Genomic DNA, 19,363 nt, shown 5'->3' on the forward strand with positions numbered 1-19,363 from the left:
TTATTTTCTCTTTCATATCTTTCAACAGGTATGATTTAAATCACGATGCATTGTGCATGTAGGTTATAAGGTTAGAATAAAAAGAACATGGCGACAGTTGTAAAGGTGAGGGGAAATACGACAGAGAAACACATCGGTATAATTAACTGTACAGAGGTCGGTGTAAAAATCACAAAGGGCTTTGAAAAATAAAACGATCGCATTCCGAATAATTGAAATTACTATGCGCTCGATTACACAGGGAGGTTTCCACTGCACCAGTCAAGGCGTTCGATGATAAAGAAGTAATAATATTATTTGAAATCCCTCTGGTGGTTTTTACACGGGTAAAATTAATCGCGGAAGAAACGTTTCAACTTCAAAGTTTGCTTATCTTCTGACAAATTCATCGGCGTATTGGCCATCGCAGCGGTTCGTTTAGCTCAACCTTCCAGAAATAGCAGTATGCAACGATGCTCTTCACCGTGTTTCGCCGTCGAACACATCACATTTTCGCGCACCGCTGACACTGTATTCGTCGCGTATCTCTGTTAATTTCGCGAACATCGAAGAACGAACGTAATCCTTCGTCAACGACCAGCCAGCCTCGACTGAACAAGAGAGAGAGAGAGTAATCTTTCTGCCAGACTTTCTGGCTCATTGCCCTCCACACCTCAGTGTTCTCTTTGTACCTTGGCGTGGCTCTATCTCTCTCTTAACGTGTTATAAATTATTTAACCGCGCGATAGGTCGTGTAGTGTAAATCGTTGACAGCGAACGCGTCCCCCCTTTGTACTCGCTGATGAATGCAGAGGGTAGACAGAAAGAAAGAGAGAGGGATATAAATCGATTCGTTTACGTACCATGATCGCGCTTTACTTTGATAGAATGCAGTTCTGAGCTCGGCATTTAACGAAGAATAACGATGATGTCATTGTTTCTTATTGAATCTGTATCCGATGCACATTCGTGTAACTAGATGGGGAACGGAGGGTGCATAGATCATCCTCGACAAATCTTATCTTTATAAAAATGAATATTCGGAAGAAAATTCGATATGAAACATACAATGATAAGCTTCGAACAAAATTATCACCGTCAACGAAGTTACCGATACAAATGATCAAATATTTATCAAATCAATAATCGCATTCGGAGAAATGAACTTACCAGAGTTCCTTTAATTCGCGCGCAAGTTTTCATTTCCGCGAAAGGAAGAAAGAAAAAGAAAAGATGAACAAAGATCGGATCAGGACCGTTCAACACGAAAGACAATGTCTAACTGGCTTGCCTTTTCGTGGCTCGAGAAGACCCTTCTTCTCTGCTCTATCGCGCCACTCTTTTCGTCACAGCAGAAAATTCAAAGGGGTAACATATGCCGATTCGTCGCTCGCGCGGCTGACCCTTCAGGGGTCAGGAGAGCACTTGGTGAAAGGGGTCGATAATCGAAGAGAGGAAGCTTCATCGCGACGCGAAAAAAATACTTACACGTTCATTTTATACAGACAGAATATATCGTGAAAGTTTGAATCGTAATTTGGATCCTTGATTAAATTATTTAATCGAAGCTTCGATTAATAATTAACTATTGAAATTCTATTTCCGTTTTGGAATAAATTAAAGAAAATTAAAGGGGTTAATTGCAATTTTTCAATAATAAACGTACGAAAAGTATTTTTAGAAATACCCTGTAGAGAAGCAAACTGTTTCGTCAAGTTTTTATCGTCCCGCCGCTGATATCGAATAATTTAAACTTTCAAGCGGTTCCAAATTTATCCAGACAAGCAGTGTCCCGAGTTTGTCCTCGAATCAGAGATTATCCCGTGGATAATGTGCCGAAGAAACGGCGGTAGAATATCTTGGACAGACATTATCGACCAAAACAGAGGGCAGCACCGTGGCCGTTTGTTAAGGTAGACATTTGTTATCCAGAAGAAAGGTGGCAAGGGTTCCTTGTATCCTGTTAGACGCGTGTTCGACGTTTCCATGAAACTGGAGCACAGAAGGCTTCCGTTCCCACTGTTTCGCCGTCCTTCCTTGATTATCCGGCCTTCAATTATCCCGTGGATGTTCAAAGTGGACATCAAAGTGTTCACGGAGGCTCCTCATCAACGAAAGCCGCAGATAACACGCAACAGAGACGATGTGAAACGAACAGGATGACGGCCATTGTTGCTTTTGCGGTGCCAGTTTGACCAGAGCGAAAGGGCTCTTCAATCTCAAAGGGATCGCACGTAAACTAACCCCCGAAAATATTTCATCAAACGTCAAATGAGCTAAATAATTATCTGTTTGAAAGAAGACAGAGTACAAGGAGGGATGGAGAAATCGACGAGAATCAAGGACAAAGACCAGCCCTGTTTCTCTAATTGGTCGACGGCTGCAATCTCTTCGAGTTTTCTTTTCTCATCGAAAACCTAACGACTGGCAACTCGCGACAATCCATTAATGACGATACAATCACCTCCCCTCGAAACATCTTTTTCGCCAACTTTCGCCAACCAGTCGATCCTCCCGCGATAATGAGAATCCTCGCCTTACTCGAAACTGTCATCGAATGCCGGAGCAAACTTGCTTGGAGAAAATGTACCTGACACCAGGGAATTGTTATCCTGTCGATAAGAGGAGCTCGATGCAGCGAGACGATAGTCCACGGGGAGATCGGTCTCTACAGAAGATTAAGATAGCTTCTTGTAGACTGATTTTACCGAACAAAGGATTCAGATGATTTCACTGCTGTTATTGACAGAAGCTTCCGAGTGAAGATGATAGCTAGATTAAATGCTGACGAAGATTCGGAGAACGATGTCGGCCGATGAATTTTTAAAATTTCGAATAAAACTTGAAAGAGATTGGTACTTTTGCGCGAAGTAATCATCTGACGCTAGGCGGTAACATCGTTGCGGTTGCACGCCAGGTCTGAAACAATCCGGGCAGAGGAAACCGATGAAAATTATTTTGGCTAACCGGTCCCTCCGATTATGGGCACAGTTTGCGGCCTACAAAGTGCGGTGGCGGTCCGCTCGAGCCGTGACTGGCGAGCTTTCATGAATAAATCTGCATGCGTCTGAAAATTTACACGCTCGCAGGACACACTTGCTGCTGTGTCGCGCGGCATGTAAATGTTATCCAAACACGCGGCTGTATATCCGACAGTCGGTATAAATTTAGACTTTCCCTGGCCGCGGAGGCTTCGCTTCTATCGATCCGGACATTCCAACGCCTCGGATGCTCGTCTATGGGAATCGCACCACCTTCGCGACACTTCGTTTTTTCTAAATAATGTCATCGACGAGAGTTATATACCGTTTCAACGTCCAGGACATTCCACCCCTATCAAGTATTTCCTAACTTCTCCTTTCGTGATAGGAATTTCTCTTTGAGCATCCCTTAAAGGCATTCTTCTTGGCGCTTGATTTCGGGTTAAGCTGCGTCGTTTAATAAGCGTGTAGATGCCACGACAGTAGATGTACCATATTGATTTCAACATTTATACGAGTCCATGTTTCACTGACCATTTCAATTTTACTCTTTGATCGTGAACTTACCAGAGGTTCATTAATGGTAAAAGGATAATGTTCGAAGTTTATTAAGAAATGTTTTTTAATGCGATCTAGTTGGTAATTAAATGGTGAGCTCGAATAGCTACTTGTTGGAAGGAATGCGTGGCACCCATCGCTGATCCGACAAGTGGTACAGGTCAACGAGAGTTAGACTCGACGTGTCGAATGTTACTTTCAAACGGACACGTTTATCGGCACGCTAGGATCTTATTTCACATTGGTATTCATGAATATTCATAGAAACGTTCGCTGTTGCTCGTCTTTACTTCCTGCTCATCCACTTACTCGCGGCTCTTTAAGTGCAAGGAGTTACAATCCTCCCCAAGAAGCAATCAACGAACGAATACTCCTGCGCGAAAGGAACCTAAGAGTGAACGCGCGTCCCGACGATACTCGATTACCAGCGAGAATTACGACGAGAAAATCGGTTCTCGCTTATCAGCAGCTCGCACTCCTTTTCGAACGCAACTGTTCTCCATCTCGAGATGGCGCGGCTAGGTCCGTTCGCTGGTACCTTCTTCTCTCGGCTTTGCATAATTAAATCGAAGCCATTTTCGCTGAATACATCCGAGAATCGATCGCTAACAAAGACGAAATCGTTGAAATTTTTATTAATTCCCAATGGGTTCGGTAGAATCAATGGAAGAGCTTAAAGTTTCAAGCTTTGGGAATTAATAAGTTTATTATGAAATTCGGTAACATTTATCGATCAGATCTGCTTAGCTCGTCTGCTCGTTTAACGCCCTTTACTACTTGTCTGACCACTCGCGTACCTGTTCCACTAGCCTGAACAGCCACGATTCAATTCCACTTGTCTGACCACTTATGGACCTCTGCCATTTGTCTGACTGTTCGCGATCCTATTTCAGTTATCTGACCAATTACCGGCCCATTGTACTTGCCTAACCGCGTACGATCCTATTTCATTTGCCCGATCACTTACACGTCTATTCCACTTGTCCGCGTACCTACAGACCTTATTATATTAATTAGAACCGTCTCACCGCTAATTGACCTATTCTACTTACTATCTCTGTTTGCCGATCTATAGCAGTGTTCCATTTGTCTGAGTAGTTATGAACCTGTACTACTTGTCTAACAATCCATCATTCTATTCCACCTGTCGGATCGCTTAACAAGACGCGTCTGACCACCCACTGACCTATTCTACTTCGGTTAATAATATCGTTACTTCTTTGGCCATTTGCGAACTCCCAGTGTAACTAATTAACGATCTCAATTGTTCAAACTATTCAGCGACTATCTGGAAGACTCGAGAGCGAATTTTTGCGGTGTCAGGCAAAGTAACGAAACAAAGAGAAGAAAGGTGATCTGCATAATGAATCGAAGTCTTCTGACGATTCGGCTCTAATTAGCTCGTCTTTGCCCCTCTAAACGAGACGGTCTTTCAGATCTTCGTCTCAAGTTTCTGGTCATTCCTTTAGTTGTAAAAAATATTTGTTCGTTCTTTAAAAAATTCATGGATTCATAATCCTTTCACTACCATAGTTTTACGAACTACGTCGAACCATCCTCTTCGAAGTTTCTACAGGCTAGTTCCTAACGAATCGTGTAATTAACATCGAAACTTAATTCTCGGTATCGTCCGAGAAGAAGGACCGACTCGCGTTCGTTCGCGCTCGTTTACTTTAATTGCATTAATCGTTCCGTTAATTCGAAGTTAAAGAATCCAGCGTTCTATCTCGAAAACCTTACAGTGGACCGCGTTCGAAGCGGAAAAGTGCTCGTATAAACTCAAGTCAGATCTTGGAGACAAAGTAGGTAATGAAACTCGGTTAAAGACTCGTGCCCTTTAACTCCCCGGTGTTACGATCCATTTAAAATGATCTTAAAACGTAATTCGATTGTTTTAATCCAGCTGAAAGTATCCCTGCAAAATTTTACGATCGATCCTTACTTTACCGATCGCTCTTCGAAAACTTTTAATCGAACCTGCTATCACCAGATAGCTGTGCAACAATGATTCATCGGTGGTTGGTGAAATTTCACCAGATGTCAATGTATCAATCTGTAATGTGTTCGAGGTGTTCGGATGTCACGAATCAATTCTGTACAATGTTCTGTGCAATGTAACGCTATATTCCATACCGATTAATTTCTATGAAACGTAAACTCCCTCGTATCAACATGCTGTTCCATTATCCATCGCGAATCGGTTCCAATAATTACATTACAATAAACATCGTATCCGTGTGTAGAGAGGAACGCTAAACCCTTTCTCTCCTATCGTAATTACACTTCATGCAAGGTTACACAGGATAACGATCTATTCGTTTTAAAAAAACATTCAACACCCAGCATAAACCATCCTCCATGCGCAGACACACGGACACCGTGTCACCGTGCACTATCCTAGGTGTCATGGATCACAGAAAGACACCGACGACAGCAGTGAGAAACGAAAATGAACGGGAGACACGAGACAACAGAGATTTCATGCTTCGATATCTCACGGATTAAATCGTTTTCTCGACGAGACGCTGATTTAATCGACGGGGGATTAGACGCCCGATGGTCCGCTGGAGCGATTTACCTCTTTTACCTGGGCTGACTTTGAACGGGGATCGGCGACCTGGACGGTCTCGTCGGGAGGCAGCCGCCAGGAGTTCCTCTCGATGTTGACGCTGGCGTTCATAGCGGCCTCCTCCGCCTCCCGTATCCTTCGTCCTTCTCAGCAGCCTCGTCGTCGCTCGTACAGCTCCCCGAGGTCCCCAGGGTAACCCCCGGGCCACTCCTGGGGCCGAACTCCTACACCGGCAATCCACAATTCTTCACCTGAAACGTGATTCGTACATTATTAAACCTTTGCAAACGAAACTACTTCCCTTCTAGGGGAGAAACAATATTCCGCTTTGGAAATATCAATCGGACGTAGAAGCAAGGATTCTTAATTAATTGAAAAGGAATCAGTTGATTCCGTGTTTAAACAAACGCAGGGATCGAACCAATTACGCTTTCGAAAGGAGGATAAAGAAACAGTTTCCAAGTGGTTGGAGATTCGAGTGCGAGGAAGAGGAGACGGAAGTCGATGGATAACAGGAAACAGTGGAAATTCAGTCTGACTGCGGCAATCGTTAACTCAAACACGCTAAACGAACGTAAACGACGAAACGAAGCATCGTTGCTCAGATTCCAGAACCTTTCTAAACATTCGTTTCTACGATGGTTAATTATTTCGATTAATTGATTAGAGTCCGGTGCAGTTGCAAGTAAGAAGGTTAAGGGTGAATTTCTCGTAGTGGATTCTAATTAAAGCTTAATAGCTTCTTAAATTCGTAGACAAAGGGGTGAATAGATTGTCGAGTCGTCGTTAACGAAGGGACGAAGGATAATTACGAATTCCACGAGAAATTAATCCCGAATAAAGGATTACACAGCCCTTACGTTCGAGTCGTCGCTCTTTCTCTATGAATAATTTAATTAAAGTCCGAAATTCTTGGTTCCAGCGAACGCGACAGGGTAGGCCATCAGTTTATTTTTCATTTAAATTTCAAATTCGTCCCTTGTCCGGACATGCAAATTCGAAACGTACACGAGAGGCCGGTGAATGATTTACGCGACAATTAACAAATTTAAAAATGATTTATTCTGAAGAAAAAAAATATGATATGCTAAAGAGACGAACACATCGTTTAAATGGATTGAATATTTAAAATCAAACGTGATCTTCGTTTCGTATCGAGTTTCAAGGATTAAGGATTGTTTCACGTTTATAGCTGAACCATGCATGCTTGAAAATTGACCCAAAACAGATCAGCATTAATAAACGATCCTTCACGAACCGAGTCTTCAGTCAATTTCCCAGTTTCTTGTCGCACGGTTACGTCTTGCGGTTAATCGAATGCAACCTCACGAACCCTTGGAAACTTCGAGGTACACCTCGAGGAGAAACGCTTGCGAAGCAGCTAACCGAGATTTTGATGAAACTTCGGGGTTATACGAAAACTGTTGGGTCATAGCACCCGGTTTAACCGTAGCGACCCTGAAGTTATGAGTCCTGAAAAGACGAGATATTAGATTATTTTCAAAAAATCGCTGCAATAAACCTGAAGGAAATTTTAAACAACGAAAAAGCAAATGCAGCGATTAACCCAAGAGTGTATTTCGTCTCTGTACGATAGCATTTTTTCTTTGGCTTGAAAAACGGAAAAATCAGTAGAATGAAAATTTGATGAACTGAAATCCGGACGGATACTCGCACGGCGGGGAATATGAAAAATTCGATTGGTATGTAGCTGCACGCCTCGGCATGGTGTCAGATCGAGGCTCGCGATGGGGGGTTGAAAGTCACGAAACAGCAGTAACGCGTATTTGAGGGTTGCGAGAGGTGAAATATATCGGTGGAAACGCGGCAGAAACGGAATTACCGTGAAATATGCAACAGACTGTAGTGCACGCGATATTCTTCGGCCCGGTGATAAATCATCCGCATCGAAAACGCGAATCGTTTCGAGTCGTGTACGTGGCTGTTGGGTTAACTCGGTTACATACAGGCCTGGCTAGAATGTTGCGTGGCACGATAAAACCTGTGTAATCGTTAATTTCCTACTGTATACAGCGTAGATAAAATTTCACCCGATATCGTGTACTTAACCGGGAGTTGTGCATAACGAGAATTGTTGCCCGTTCGTTTCCAGATGTTACAGGAAAAGGCGAATAAGGGAATAACATTTAATTTTATTTTTAATACGTCTAATACATCGTCCAATAATTATATGGTACATATACAGTCGAAGAAACAAGTAGAGTATTAAGTTTTTTTAAAATTCAGGCTTTGTCTGACCATACGTCGACTCGTACTACTTGCAATCATTTCGTTCGCTTTCTAATCGTTTATCGAACGCGAATAGATACTTAACGCCATTTTCTTTCGATAAATGCAAGATTCTTCGCAAGAATAAATTTACAGAAACGATTTAACGCTAGATGATTGGCGAACGAAAGAAAATCTACGGAATTCCAGGTAAAAAAGAAAAGCTGATCTGGAAGAAACCATTTGCGACGCCGCGCCGCGTGAAAATTCGATTACCGTAAGAAGCTTTCGTTTCTTCCTCGTTCCGTTGTAAATGTTTTTCCTGGGGACGTTTAACGAAGGTTCGATGCAAAAACCGTGAACCGCAGCTGAGAAATCTCGGTTTAAGAGATTCCATCGTTGAATGCGAAACCGATGCCAAAGAAATAATACGAGAATCATGGCAAAGAACGAAGCGTTGGATTTTCACGAGTACATCTTTCTATCTTTCCTTTTTTAAGAAAGAATTTTATGGTATCGGTGCAATGGTGTTATTCAATCTTTCAAAATTCTTATTTTATATAACGTCCTTTTTTTCATTTCAACCCCTAAGATTAATTATCACGATTCATCAAGTCGAATGTATAGTACTGTTTTCTAAACTAACATTTTAAGCAACACACATTCGAATTTTCGATTTTGTAGTTCGGACAGGCTTGACAACTGCGAAGGATTAAAGCAGTTAGCCCGTGAACCACCGTGGACGGTGACTGATGAATGAAATCCGGGGTGGCCGACCTTATTTCGCGTCAACCCTTGCCTCGACCCCTCTCTAGACCTCCTGCATTCCCTTTGCAATCCTCCACCACCCAACCCCGTCGAAGCTTCGGGTCCACACAGTCTGCCGCACTACTGACGTAACATACCCCTCTTCTGACGTCACGAGCGAGGGAGTAACGTGGTAACTCTTCCACGAGGACAACGTCCTGTTTCTCCTCTTCCGCTCGTGGCCCGCTTCCATCCTATTTTATCCTGCTTCTTTCTCCCTCACGAGTTAGGTGCTTTCGACAATTTTCCAGGATTATTAAATCAACGTGGCTCGAATTGCTTTAATTATTCCTCTTTTATTTTCTACGATGACGAGGCTAATTATTCCCTTGCCTAAGTCAATCATGTCCTAAAGTTAGAAAAAATATACAATTACCAATCTAAAGGGTTTAATATATTGAAAAAATAATTTTTAAAGTTTAGAAAATGAAAATAAATTAGATTGAAATTATGCCTCTCTTCATTGTTCGAGGGTTAAACAGGACGTACACAATTTTTTCGAAAAAAGAGCGACTTGTGATTCTTTTACAAAATTATTAAACTTTCCGTTGAAGGTTAATATTTGCGGACTCGAAGCAGCTACGGTTCGTTGCTCGTTTAAGCTGGAAACAAGACGATACCGCGAGTATTTGAAGCGGAATCAAAGGAATAATCGAGGAACTTTAATTAAGGTTAATTCGCGTTGAAGCAGGAGAGACAGGCTGGTTTGCCTCGCGAACGTTGGAAACTTCAAAGTGCCTCGCACCGACCTCGTCCACCTTTATCGACTTCCTGACGAATGAAAAGAACCTTGGCTCTGATGTAATTAAACGATTCCTTCGGGCAATATAGCTTTCGGCCACCCATTCTCATTATCTAACTCCCTCCCTCCGAAGGCACAATTCCTTTCGTCACGAGGAAAGATCTTCAAGTGATTCAGTTTAAAGAGGATGAATCTCTCTTAAGTTTTCTAACAGTCTCAGGGAACATACATCGCTCTGCGATGGAAAGTTTTTTCAGTTCGAAAGTATTTTAAAGCGTTGAACCAAAAAAGGGTGGAATAGAAACTGATAAATAATTTAAAAATTATTAAAAATTCTTCTTTCAATTTAACACAAAGTCGACGAAAATTTGTCAAAGTATCGAAAGAGGGTAAAAACAGGGGAGTTCCAATATCAAGATCTTATTTTATTTTCAATGATTGGAAATCTGTCAAATCTAATAGTGAGCGCAATTTTTCAAACGATATTTGACATCGATTCTAACGCGTCTATCTCGATATAGCTCGTAGCAACGGCGTCTGTTTTCGTTTCCACGGTATCGAGTTCGTCGGTTCCTGTCGAGCACCGGAAGCGAGGTTAGCGTAAACGGATATTAAGGCACTTGGTTCCGTGGCTTGGTTCGACTGTTTATTGGAGGGCACGTCGCAGAACGCGCGATAATATTTCTCGTGAAACTCGATAAATACGCGCGAAACATTGTTACGGGAATAATCGTGTCCGAAACGTTACTATGTTATATTTTCTCAGTGTTCGCCATTGTTTGTTAACCTTTCATAGGGTCAGTTTATCCCAACATTTCTGAAACCGTGTTCACTTCGTTAATGATAGATTCACTGTTGGAAAATACGAAAGGGATGAAATTGCAAAAGAATTCCAGACAAATTATTTCTGTTTATATCGAAACGGCGTGTTGCTAAATATACAAAACGGTTGTTCCAACGATCCGTTCGCAATTCAAAGAAGATTCATCGTGGCATTTCCAGCACGATGCAGCTACTTTATCAACGCGAGTAAGCCGATTATAGTTTCCACTAACTCGACCTGTACCAGTTTACGTTGGGATGCTCACAGAACCGACATGTCGTTTCAGTTGCCGGAAGTTTTCACGAGCATTTCTACGAGCTCGTTTCGCAGTTTACACGTTCAATGATATTCCTAGTACAACGATTTCCGTTCCACTTATCTTTTCAATAAAATTGATCGTTCCACTACTCGGTACTACACTGTACAAAACGAATTTATAATCATACGTTCTGATCGTTATTTTAATTCGTATTCGTAGACGTAGAAAGGGTTGAAGCACACGCGGCGTCAGGTGTGTACGGTTTTAAACGGGTCGAACGGATGTTCTATTTTCCGGAAACGAAACGGTTGTGCCATTTAATGCCACTCTAAACGCAACACGCCGGCTGACGAACAATAGAGAGGCGGATATGCCCGATTCGATTGCGATCCGTAAAATTGCGATCGCTGACGCGGCTGGGATCGTTAAATCCGCTTGGCTCGTCAGCAAACGGGAAAGGTGGAAAAAGCGACGAGGGTGATCCGCGACGAAACGAGCCTCCGCAAGATGGCTGATGCAGCTCGTTCGCCGCATCCGTCATCGTTTTTCATCCAGCAGACACGTTGGGCTTCCTACTTCAGACAAATGAGTTTGTTTTCCTCGTACGTACAGGAAGAATCCCGGCGGCCCATTGATTGGAACATAAAGGGGTTAACTTCGCGGACAAGTATTTACGGCGTTGATCGCGCGGGTTTTTTTTTTTCAAGCAAAACGGCCAATGAAATTCCGTTTCGACACGGATGAGTAAAGTTTTCGTAATTCTAGCAGGAAGAAACTTCTTGGGTATCCCCTCTGTGGTCGTTAAACGTGCCGAAGCGTGCGGTGTTCCTTTTAATTAGAAGGGCACTGAGGAGGGAGAGAGCGTGGTAAGGTGTTGGGATACGATAATGGACGATAATTTAATGTAATAGCTGGTGTTGGTGAAAAAAGAGAGGAAATTGCGGCTATAGATCGTTCGAAGGCTTTGAAAATCTCTTCCGCTGTAGTATTATATATTTGTGTTGTACCGTAATGATTGAAATTGATTTCCAATAGCGTTACAGAGAAGAGATTGATGAACAGGGGTTAGGGATCATTGGTACTTATAGGAAATCATAGTCTTAAGAAATGAGCTGACATGATTCTACAACGCTGTAATTGAATAAAGGGGTAAAAAATTTTAAAACTATTATATCTTTTGTCAAGGGATCACAGTACATAGATGTGATTCCAGATTATCTGGAAAGTTCATCCACGAACCATAGTAAAACGATTTTATGTCCTGTCACGAAAACTTGCCCCGTTGAAAAACTTCGCAACTTCTAAACACTTTTCTTTCGGAGAGCGTCGCTTAAAATTTGAAATCTATAGAGTACAACATCCGTTCCAAGACGAGAACAATGGAGTTTCTTCATCTTTCTCGGTATACAAATTATGTTGTCTATTGTAGGACACAATAGTTGGACTTTTCGCTATGTTTTTCACGATCACACTCGAATTATTCGAAGTCATCGTCGTTTGTAAGAAATTCCTTTCGCAGAATGCATTTCATCTGGAAGGAAATTCCAATGCAGAGGGATCATGTTCGGTGTCGTGGCGTCTTAATTAATCCATAAAGCTCCTGTTTTCATTAGCTTCGTAAGGTCTGGTTTAGCGGTGTCGTTCGTCGCGTTGCTTTTAATTACGAACAAGCCCGACTGCTTTCGAGTTTCCCGTGCTTATTTCACCATCAAAATGTCAAGTAAATACTGACTGAACGAATTTTCTTCGAAATTAGAGGACGGTAATGTATGCTGTTCGTCGTAATTGTACAAGTAACGGATAGACTGAAAGATGACGATGTGGTTTGTCTTTCAAGCAGGATATCTTCTCGCGCTTCTCCTCGGTGTCTCGCGAGTATTTCTAGAAAATCAGCTACCCGTCTCGTGCGATGCACTCGACTACTATGTCGGAGTCTCGATCGAATTAGTTCCCTGTGAATCCGGGACGATCGTCAGCTTGCACGGTCTAATCGGTTTATTAATTCGCAGAGCTACCTGTTGTTCCATTCACCGACGATTCCGTACCTTATCTCGAGGATTAATCGATGGAACGCGATTCGTTTTGTCGCGACAATCCGCTTCGTTCCTCGTCCCATATGTCATGGGATGATTTAAATTTTAATAAATAGGTGTTCTTGGAAAAAGCCGGTGTGAACGAACAGCTGTGAGTTAATTAAACTGCCCTTTCATCGATAAAACTGGAGAACAATGTTCAAGCTAATATTCTTTTGCTGCTATTTCAGTTTAGGTATTCAAAGATATTCATTAAATTATAAATACAATCAGCAATTATTATTTAACAATTCTTTCCAAATGAATAATTCGTAAAAAATAAATCTGTACGAAGATAAACCCGTCGGTGTATTTGGCCTGAAGAAAGAATGACCCATTTCTTTCTCGACCATCCAGCAGTCGAAACGACATCCGTCATGGACGAGGCTCGTCCGGAAGAACGATGCTTCGTCACGCTCGCGTAATTATGGCTTCTTAACCGGGCGAAATTTAATCCGGCAATGTGGGTCGGCCGGAAGTACACCGGTTTCGTTTCCAGACGAACGGGAAAATTCGGTCGACCGACGGCTTATTTCGCCGAAGCGAAATGCACTGGAATTCCATGAATTCTTCAACGATTCGCTTCGTCAGAATTCAACGTTGAATCTCGCGGATCCTCGTTGAAGCGAGGCTTTTTCAACGCACAGCGAAACATTCTTCCGATTCAGATGGAAATCGAGCGGAACGGAATAAGAAGCTCTCGTTGCTGTCTCGAAACAATTTTCAAATGAAAACTAGAAATTTCAATGATCGCGTTGAGTAAAATATGCGTGAGACACCTGGGACGTTTGTCCGTCAACAACTTCCTGTCCCGAATTATCTTGAAAGGCTTCCGATTTCACTCGACAGCAATTGATACGCCGCTCGTTCTTCTTTGATTCATCGCTGTCTGCCGTCGCCGGATTAATTTGTTACCGTAAAAATGACTTGAATGGAAGAGGGGAAACGTCGAACGCGGCTGACTTGACGAATTTCGGGCTAGTTTGACCGAACGACGCCGTCGATCGGATTTCCCTGCATTGTTCGAGAACCTAGTTCCGCGTTTGTTCGATGAATATGAACGTAGATGGGGTGGAATTTTATCCGCGATGGCGTGGAACAATTTAGCCGAGGGATGGATCGAAGGGACAGCTTTCATGAAACTCGGATTACGATGGGAATTATTTATGCTGTCAAAAATCTTGAATTTCTTTTTAACGCGCGTTATTCGTAGACAAGATTTTATTTGAAGAATTCGCTGATGTTTGAAATCTATATATGTATAACTTTCGACAGACGTTTATCCAACGATTCATTTGCGATTCGGAAACTGGCGCAGTTGCAAAGTGGACAGCAGGTGTTCGATGTGTCAACGATATTGCAACGCGAAGCATGCGCAACAGTTCATCGGTGCAAATTAACCGGTGCGATGTTGTAAGTTACGCCACAAGAGGATGCGGGAGATGTATCGTAGCCACGGGGATGAAAATTACAGGCTAATAATTGGGTGATTAACGAGAAAGTGTGAAAAGCGAAAGCGATTGCGGTCTCGCTGGTGCATTCGACGAATCGCGTGTAATCCGATGGACCGAGGGAAATTGAAGTGCATCTATCCATCGATCTCGTTAATCGATTGCAATTATGCCAGTTGTATCAGAATTGAAAAATCGAATTCAAAATTCCATGCATTTTCAAACTGGACCACTAGGGAAACTTAAAAATATGATATGCAATTTAGATAATTTTTTCAAATAATCAATAATGACGCATTTCATAGCAAAAATGTTACATAATAAAAAGGGTTGTAGAAAAGGTGTTTTCCCTGGAAACAAGAAACATGTAGACGAAGTCGGAGTTCACCTAGCTGGAGAATGTTCACCTAGTCACTGCTAGCAATGCGATAAAACAAGAGGAGGTCGAGGCAACGGTGGGACAACGAAGCCAATAAACGGGGCCGCGCGATGAAAGAAAGATTAACGATCGGGCGAAGCGAGGCGAAGTTCGCTCGTTCGTCGGGACGCTGTTTTCCTCCGCCATCCAGTCCGACGTCGAACAGACAGAAAGAGGAGGAGCTGGCGCGAGTTAGCCAGGGCGTATGGATCCCTCTGCTTTGGCAGAAGGCCATTTCAGCGAGGAAAATCGAAGTAACACCGCCCTCGGTGCATCCATCCTGGTTTCGCGCGCCAGAAACGCGTAAACATACGAGGATGCTCCCTTGAGGTATGGAAGGAAGAAGCTGCTTCTGCTCGTGAAAGGATAGGTCAAATATACCAACGAATTGATGAAACATTACGTTTCTGTATCGCGAGAAAGCTTGTTGAAACGCGGAGAGAATTCTTCCGACCGGCTGACTTTACGTAAACTATATCACTTATTCCCTTGAAACGAGTACAGCTCTTCGGTTTCCAGAAAAAAAACCCAGACAAATGAAAAAATAGCTACTATATTTGAAATAATATTTTCTGAATAGTGAAAATAATTTTCTTATCGCGCTTTGCGCTGGAAATTTAGATGAGATTCGTACGATTCTTCCGTGCGGCTGACTATACGCAAACTTTACTACTTTGATCTGAAATAAGAACACCGTTTGGGTATCTAAAGAAGAAATCCACAAGGGATCGTGGTATCCGTTTGATGTCGAATGTTTGCTTTCCGATTACCGATGTTTATCTGACTCCATACATGACTGGTGTTTACGTTGTAGTACACTTCATTTTGCAATTTTATGATGCGCTTCCGCTTTGCACTCCGCGTACGCGGGCTCCGCTGGATTTTATTCTTATTTAAGAGGGAGAAGCGATGCATTGTATCCTCGTTCGAAAGAAATCTTTGATAAGTTTAGAAAATACACGTTCGTGCACGATATTTTTTTCAATAAATTCTGCGCGTTTGAAAGGTACAAAGGGGATACCTTTATAAAGACGGAAAGTGTATTCGAGAGTATTCCTCGTGATGCGTTTTAGCGGCAAGGAAACGAAGTTTTACGCGTCGATAAAACCCGATGCCCGATAAAATATGAAGAACAGAGTCTAATGGAGACGTACACCATCGTGAAAGAAGGCTAACGCGTACAATAGATGGCGATAAGTTTGTTTAGCCTGGCGACGCGGTGAGCTTGTTAAAAAAAAAAAAATATGCTCCGGGGTTGGTGCGCTGTTTTATTCCGTTCCTCGGTGAACATTCCATCCTGCCATCCCCGATAATTGAATTCCGTCGTAGTCATTTTATTAAGCGCCACGCTGAAACGTGACCGACCGTACGACGAAAAAAAAGAGGAACACTTTCGAAATCGTCCTAAAAAATATCGGCAAACGCATCGAAACGATCGAACGGTATCGGTGATTTTCCTTGAAAAATTATTCTCCACGTTTTATCGGTACTAATTCAATTCGAAATTGATAAAGCCACCCTGTAAATCTTGAAGGGGTCATTAACAATTTTCATTGAAAATTTAAAGGCAATTCGAAATTGCTGGACACACCGAACGCTCATTAATGTAATCTCCAAACGCTCGTTAATACTTTCTAATGAGCCTTTGAAACCAATTCGAAACTGCTAGGACAATTTACTAGTCTCCAAACGCTCGTTAATACTTTCCAATGAAATTTAATCTACTCAAAATAAGCGGTTAACAAGGCGAGTTTCTCTTTCTTCTCTTGGTTGTTTCTTAAAAGCAAAGCCACCGCCGGTGCGTCTACTTTTTTCAAAGCCACTCGTTGGAAATTTGTTTCGTAAACACCTGAACGTTAAGAACACTCTACAATTGTTCTTTCAACAATCTCAATTTACAATATTGAAACAGTTTCTCTTTTTCCGAAACGTTATCTTTCGAAGGCGGATCGTTACGCGTAAAACCCAAGAGAACACGCATGAACTCTATGTTTGTCGACGTTTCGAGTTCGGCTCGTTCATCTTTTCTTCGCCTTCTTCTTTCCCGTCGTAAAACGAGCAAGTAGGCGGTGAGGAGCACTCGAGTTCTCAACGAGCGTCAGTTCTGTCGCGTGCACACGTGCTCCACTTCTCTGCTTGTTTCTGCGACGACGACGTGGGACAATCGACTTCCGGCGGAGGATTTCTTTTTTTTCTTCTCTAGCCTCCTTCTATATTTTTTTTCTTCTTCGCTCCTCTCCTTTTCTTTGCGTTCCTCGACGAGAATAAAACGAGGATAATTATCGCGCGGCTTGGAAACGTTTACCTTGGCCCAGCTCTTTTCTGAAGTCACCCCCTGTACTCGTTTCCGCTTTTGTCGAGCTTCAATTTGCGGAAGGTTTCGTCGCCGAGATGAAATATGTGCGTTTCTCTTTAAAATGACGAGCAGTTTTGTTTGAAATAGAGAGTCGATACTGGAACGATATTGAAACCATTCAAAGTCCTGGGGATCATTCTGAGACGTTCAATTAAAATGTGAAAAAATAAAAAAATTGATAGTTATCTGATAAATCAGTCATCTTCTCGTTAGGTTAAGGATAGAATCGGTGTCAGATTTTCTTGTTCATAGAAAATCGCTGACGCGGTTTCTCGACAGATGACAAGGAAAGACGGTGAAAAGGCAGCCGGTTGGCCATCCGCCTCTCCTCGAATGCCTCTTTTTACGCGGCTTCGTTATTAATATCGTGGTTTCGAGCCTAGCGGGCTGACGCGACTGCTAGGCACATCCCTTTAGTCAGCGTTTCGAGGGAATCGAGCAATTAATCACGTGCTCGACCGTGCTCGAATCTACGTCGGATACGACGATATTCGAGTTCCTCTTGCTCGAGAGATCCCTTTTGTCATCGATACGACGCTTCAATTAAGAGGTATCGGTGCTTAGAAGCACTTGGGACACTTCTGTCGCACGTTGAAGCAAATCCCCTTTGCTAGATCACCCGAACTAGATCGCTATTTCCGACTTCAATTTGTATATTCGAACAAAGAATAATTTCTCTAAGATTTATTCTCGATCGAATTTCAATGAGGCCAATAAGGCAGACTCGCAGGAATCCGGCAGTTCGTTACACATCGAGAATTCAGGGAATTCAATTCACGTTTCGGTGTCGAGAGGAAGTAGTGAAGTCGGCGAATGCCGCGACGACGGTGCATTTTATTGCAAGGCACGCGTGTATACCGAGATTCCGAGGTAACACGTGACCGTCAGCCTATCTGGAACACCATAATTCATTTTTCCTGCCTGGCAGATGGCCAGAGATAGCTCGAAAAGAAATTTCATCAGCCTTCCTACTAAATCGTTTTTACTTTGCTGTCGCTATGCAATCGGCAACTATCGCGCTTCCTAAACGATGTACCATTCGCATATTTACGAATTCTGTTCACTGGTATGTGTATTTCATTCTTGAACGTATCGATATGTAAATTGAACTCGATTTTTGTTCCTTCCAAAGATGAAGTACCCACGCGTTATGGTCGCTGGTCGTCGCAGAGTCAACCGATCGCGGTGGAAAAAGAATAAAAGAAGGAAAAACGATCAAAAGCGTTTCGTTTTCAAAGAACTATTTCCTCGAGGCGCATTTAATGGGAAGAGTTTCGTGCTGCCTCTTTTGCGAGAACGTTGAGAGGGGTTGAAAGGAAACGAGGGTAGGAGAAAAAAATGGATGGGAATTGGAATGGAAAGGGGACGGTGGAACGATAAACGGCGAAAGCGATCGCGTCGTATAGGAAGCCGGTAATCCTCCATTTCGAATTTCGATCCCTCTTCTTGCGATACTTATATCGCAGAAATGTTCGACGGGTCTTTCGTCTATCGTCGAATATCGTCTGGACTTTTCCTCGACGTATGGAATAAAAGAAGAGACACTTGGTTTATCCAGTTTCAAGATTGTATTCTTCTCTATTTTGAGCGCAATTCTTTATATAATTGAATAATTTCATTGCCGCAAGTAATCGAACCTTATCAATCTTCGCGCGATTTCGAGCCGAGAATTTCCACCTGGAGGAAATCGCTTTTCTACCGGTGTTCCGTTGCTCGTTTATACTCGGCTGGAATTGCTTTCATCGTCGCCGCTCTTCGGCCGCGATAATAGAGATTTTCAGCTGGTCTTTGCGCCGGTTTTTATCCGCGAAAGTATTTGTTTCTGTTCCCTGGATCGGTGCTGGTGGCCAGAGTATTCGTTGCCAACTGAAAAGTACTTTTTATTTTACCGACATCGTCGCAGGCGTTCGTTTCGCGACCAGGGACTTGGCAACGCTCGCCGTCGTTGAAATTTGCTCGCCAGATAGAGGGAAAGAAAGGACGGACGAACGGGGAAAAAAAGAAAAGAGAGAGAGAGAGAGAGAGAGAGGAAGAAAATTAACGGCGAGTTACAACCGCTCTCGACGTCGCTGAAAGTTTTCCCATTTTGTTGGAAATCGCGCTTCCGTTTCTGTCCGAT

General features: G+C 42.7%; 2 protein-coding genes across 7 annotated transcripts in view; one reads left to right on the top strand and one right to left on the bottom strand.

Moving 5' to 3' along the window:
• Window positions 1-19,363, top strand: part of vari (MAGUK p55 subfamily member vari) — a 123,244-nt gene that overhangs the window by 46,942 nt on the left and 56,939 nt on the right. The gene's annotated exons all lie outside the window — the stretch shown is intronic.
• The window catches only part of LOC117602505 (inactive dipeptidyl peptidase 10), a 52,672-nt gene that overhangs the window by 10,133 nt on the left and 23,176 nt on the right, over window positions 1-19,363 (bottom strand). For 2 of the 6 annotated variants that reach the window (XM_034320632.2, XM_034320631.2), the window contains exon 2: window positions 6,097-6,338. In XM_034320632.2, coding sequence (XP_034176523.1) covers window positions 6,097-6,198 — 102 coding nt within the window. In that variant the 5' untranslated portion in view covers window positions 6,199-6,338. Of the gene's footprint in view, window positions 1-372; window positions 687-1,149; window positions 1,512-6,096; window positions 6,339-7,345; window positions 7,612-19,363 lie in introns of those variants that run through there. The other 4 variants (XM_076691900.1, XM_076691901.1, XM_034320637.2 and 1 more) reach the window with 4 other exon arrangements.

Source organism: Osmia lignaria, chromosome 13, assembly GCF_051020975.1.
Source record: "Osmia lignaria lignaria isolate PbOS001 chromosome 13, iyOsmLign1, whole genome shotgun sequence".
Lineage (NCBI taxonomy): Eukaryota > Metazoa > Arthropoda > Insecta > Hymenoptera > Megachilidae > Osmia > Osmia lignaria.